Source organism: Amphimedon queenslandica, unplaced genomic scaffold, assembly GCF_000090795.2.
Source record: "Amphimedon queenslandica unplaced genomic scaffold, v1.1 AMPQUscaffold_12350, whole genome shotgun sequence".
Taxonomy (NCBI): Eukaryota; Metazoa; Porifera; class Demospongiae; order Haplosclerida; family Niphatidae; genus Amphimedon; species Amphimedon queenslandica.
In genome coordinates, this window is record NW_003547413.1 from 6,175 (window position 1) to 11,239 (window position 5,065).

Consider the following 5,065-nt stretch of genomic DNA (forward strand, 5'->3'; position numbering starts at 1 on the left):
TGAGTGTCTGCTATACTCTAATTGGACAAGAGAAGATTAACTGGGTACAAGGAGGCCAATACTGGGACATAAAAAGTTGCTTCCACAGCTTTTTTACAAAGCTGAGAGAAAGTGGAATAAAGAGTTATGTTGTCATTGATGGTGTACCTCCTCAAAGCAAGGGTGAAGAATTAGAGAGACGTAGCATTAAGAAAATGAAAAGGATTTCCCAAGGTGTTAGGGAACCATACCGTCTACGGACTACATGTCACCCACTACACACCGATTACATATTCTGTGAAGTGCTAAAAGAGTTTGGTGACTGTGTTGAAGTTATCTTTGCTGATGGAGAAGCAGATCCCGAGACTGCCTCCCTTGCCAACCATTATCGCTGTCCTGTGCTTGCAAATGATTCTGATTATTTTATGTTCAACCTTGATGAAGGATATATTCCATTGGATACAAAACTGTTTAAATGGAAACCTGAAGGGGAAATTGAGGCAAAACGATATTTGTTGTCTAAATTTAAAAATGAGTTTAAAGATCCCGAACTGGTTTTTTTAATTCCTGCCATCATTGGAAATGATTTCATTAAACCACCAGGAGAAAATAAAATTAGTGTAGAGCAGCTAATTAATTCTCTGAAAAGCTGTTCCTCATTAGAAAAATTCCCGACAAGTGGAACTCAAAAGGAAGTTTCAACAGAATATGATGAGGCAAAGGAGATGTACTACGTCACTCCAGTCAGCAAAGAAGAGTTGATGTCATGTAACACAAAACTGAATACAGGTAATGGCAAACCTCTTAGAGGCACACGTATCATAGAGGAGTATCGTCATGGAAATCTTGCAGTATCAGTTCTGACTGTGATCACTCAAGGCGAGTGTGAGCTACCAATGATGATAGATGATCCTGAGCAAGCCTCATCAGTATTGATTGGAAGAGAAATAAGGAAAAGCATCTACAGGATTGTAGCACCATGCTTACTGGAAGATGAAAATGGAGTGAAGAAAGTGAAAGAAATATATCGCAACACTTCTTGTGATGGATTAGAAATTAAGTATGTTGAGCTGAGCAGAGATGAATGTCTAAGATCATCATGCTCCATTGATGAAATACCACGACTAAAACCTGAAGAAAAGATAGAGATACTCTGTACAGCAATAGAGGTGGATCTTAGAAAGCTGGGACAGTTTGAAGATGAATGGAAACTAATTGCATTGTCATTGAACTACTGGGTAAGATATGCCAAAGTTCCTAATGATGCCAAGCCTACAGTGCAACTAATCCACCCACTTGCTTTGTGTTTTATCGCTTGCACAGTATGCCCTTATGACCCTGCCGTGTTCATACGTGAAGATGAAAAAGATAGCACAGAAGTAAAATGGAGGGTGAATTTGCACACCTTTGCACAATGGAAGTGTGTCTATGACGATATTTTTGATCTGAACAGCTTACTCATGAATCCACTTCCATTCAAATCTTTTGCTTCTATATTCAATGGAAGGCTCCTCATGCATTATACCAACTTAACATATGGGGCATTTGTGCAGGAAAAAACAAGGCTCTTTGAAATGAACAATAAAAAGGACTGGAAGTCTCTGTATAAATTACTGGTTGATCTTAGACTTTGACTGGCATTGATTTTATTACATGTAATTAAAGATAAACACAATTAGATCTAGCTATTGTTAAATATTTTTATTATAGATGCTCAAATAATTAAAGGGACTGCCCACCATTTAAAAACTGTGAAGTACGTAAATGGTGAGAAGCTGATAAAAAATGCAATTGAGTTCCTGATAAAGCATATTTAGTAGTACAAGCAAAATTTCTAACTACTATATACTCGCAACCTTGGAATTAAGGGACTTGCCTTAACAAATTAGACCATTTGGGACATTTTATGATGGAATGTGCATGTACCTATATGGAGTAAAGTATGCATATCTATACCTGCAAAATACTAGTACCAGGTGTTCAATTGAGCCAGGCTTTTATCAGTCTGAGCCCCACCCCTTCAGCTTTAATACAAGACAAGTACAAGCACTTTATGAAGTGCTTAAGTACAATACACTACTATAGCCTTGACTGTTGTATCAGTAAAGTAAGATACAATTGTTTTACTTAAAAATTAATGATTGAAAATAAGAAGCTCTTTAGTGATATTGATACTAAGGGTCTGATACACTATGTACAAAATCTGCTAAAACTAGAAAGTTCATGAATTCAAACTTGTACTACCTGATTTACATTTATGTGCTAGTGCTTTAATTTTAGCCTTAGAATCCAAGAAATATTTTCACCAATTGCCAAAATAAAACTTAATTGCCTATTTTTCCCACTATACAATATAAAAAGGTGGTGAGTGTTAATTTTTATAAAAATAAACTATGTTTTGCAAGGGCACACATTATAGTGGTTATGGCCATAGTCTAACCACTGCCAAACCATTGATGTGTCGTAATCATGCAATCTTAGAACCACCCAATAGACAAATAATAGAATCAGCTCATTAATCAATTCCATTGTATCATGCAATACATGTAACACTATTTATGAATTATTGGAACTTAAATAGGCATGTTAAATTCATGGGATAATTTTGCATGAGAGCATATTAATGGCTATGCCGCTTTACTCACAGCATCAGTAGATACAGGAAGAAAAATTCTACTCTTCCACTTACATGTATAAACAGTGACACTGCCAATTTTAATAAAGAAATAGCAAAAGACTACTATTATACACAAACAAAAGTGAGATGGCCATAACATGAAAACTTTAGTTGAAATCAGGTCAAACTTTTATATACATGTAGCATAAAGGACATCCGGCAATATATAGTAAGTTTAAAATGGGGTAATGTTTAGAGCTATTTTTGAAAAGTCATGGATTATTGTAAAAGGTATTTTTTAAATGGCTTAGAGAGAATACTTTATTTTTATGATTTAGTTTTGATAAACAGTAAAGGTACTTATGTTGTGTATAAATTATGAATTGATTCTGATCAAACTTGGGTTTTAATAAATTTTTAAAGCTACATGCCAAAGCAAACTAGCTTGGGTAGCTCCTAAACCATTGACAATCATGTCATCTTAATGCAATGAGCTCATTGTAATTGTATAAGAACATACAATGTACATACACATGCTACATAAACATGTATATTGTATACCGTATAGGGGTTTTATTTTGTTGGTATAAAATTTCGTGAATTTATCCAGATTTGCCATTTGTTGGTATAAATTTTCGCAAATCCTACCTTCTGCAGCCATTTTCACTAGTGTGCCACACCTCTTTTGTGGAATTTAATTTCGCAAATTTAATGAAAATATGAAATTTGCAAAATTTATTTCCAGTGAAATATAACCCCTATACGGTAATAACGTGGGTGCATATCATTTCAGTTTACTTACAGCATCAGTAGATACAGGAAGAGGGATTCCATTCTCCACTCATAAACACTGACACTGCCATTTTAACAAAGAAACAAACTCGATGCCTGAGACTCACTATATAAAAAGTAACAGCACAATTAACATGAATAATATAAAGAACATAACAGTACATATTATATAATAATGTGTAATGCATGTGTACATACACAATAGGCTACAATTAAAGAATTAAAATACAATCACTCTACATGTACGTCAAATTATGATTGGCTCTAGCAATTGTTATCACTTTTAAAATGTATACTCACTCAAAATCTAAATTAATTGCACATCTGAGCTGATATAGTATCTAATACCGAGATAGTTAGCATAATGATATCAAGCAGCGATATACAGGAAGAAAAATCCTGAAATATCAACTGCACTATGTCACCACCTTCATTAATGAGAAATTAAAAGTAACCTGACTTACATGTAAGGCCTAAAGGGGCTTTAAAAGCTATCATTAGACAAAAGACTAAACTACATGTGATTGCTATCTGTGATTGTTATATTAATAAAGCATAATATAAAGCTATAAGGACAATAGATCAGTTATTAATTAAAAGAGTGGGTGTATTGGCACACCAAAAAGACACCCAAAAAATTCTTAGACAAAATTAATAACAATAACAGGTTCTGAAGCCATAAACCTTCAGAGCATATGCAAGTTAACAAGACAATGCACTCATCAATAGGGACAATGCATACAATCTCTTGATTAATTAATGTCTCACACACCTCAATTCCAAATTCCTGGCACTGCTCCTCAAACTTCATCCTCAAGGAATGAGCATTAGTCTGACTATAATTAGCTTTACTTGCTGACTCCTGTAAAGCAAATAAATGGAGAGATTACACAAAAGTAAAGGAAGGAAATGATGGAAGGATAAATGGGGGAGGGTGAAGAGAGAGGGGGAGAGTAACCTTTTACTATTGCTGGTAACATGTCATTTGTCTTTTAAATGATGCCCTTTTATAATCAGCTATAAAAAATAAAGAAAATGGTACAAAATGATAGCATTTGTATATTCACTCTATTCTGCCTATGAGCCATGATGCAATGTTGAGGTATAGGTAACAGAAGAATAATTATACTAATTTTATAAACTATAAAACTACTTCACAGGATCATAGTATTTTTAAAAGATGGACATGACTAATTTTTGAACAATGGGTGCATGTAATTTCCTAAATTGGGTCAAAAAGTTTGAGTCAATTATGAACAAATATTTAACATCAGGCACAATAGTGTAAAATGCAATAATATACTGCATAGGGGTAATTCAGAAATTCTGGCAAATTGCTAAAATTTTAGTGATTGGCAGGTTTTAATTTGGTGAATTTGTGGTTATGTTGTATTAAGGTTGCACATAATGGTACAAAGTGGTGGGTGCTAATGCAAATGACTATCAAAATGCTAAATTTGACAAAATTTATCACTTCCAAAATTACCCACTATACAGTATCAATCAGTGATATCTAGCTATTGATACTACTTGCCATTGTAATAACAATCGTACACACACACACACACACTAGTCAGTGCATACTTAACAAATAAAGATTCTTTTTCATACAATTACAATAATAAAATATAATCTCATTCCTAAAGAAAAATTAAATTTAATCATTTGGATACTAGT

The 5,065-nt window shown here is 33.8% G+C and overlaps 1 protein-coding gene and 1 long non-coding RNA gene across 2 annotated transcripts; one reads left to right on the forward strand and one right to left on the reverse strand.

Annotated features, from left to right (window-relative positions):
- The first annotated feature begins 194 nt into the window (after positions 1-194).
- On the forward strand, positions 195-1,613 carry LOC105314892 (protein asteroid homolog 1-like). Its single transcript, XM_011409311.1, has one exon. The coding sequence runs from the start codon at positions 195-197 to the stop codon at positions 1,611-1,613; it is 1,419 nt and encodes a 472-aa protein (XP_011407613.1).
- Positions 1,614-4,186: 2,573 nt separating this feature from the next.
- LOC109587983 (uncharacterized) lies at positions 4,187-4,404 on the reverse strand. Its single transcript, XR_002187904.1, has 2 exons — positions 4,347-4,404; positions 4,187-4,250 (listed from the first exon to the last, which is right to left on the reverse strand). It is a non-coding gene; the product is annotated as an uncharacterized LOC109587983 (long non-coding RNA).
- Between the last annotated feature and the right edge of the window lie 661 nt (positions 4,405-5,065).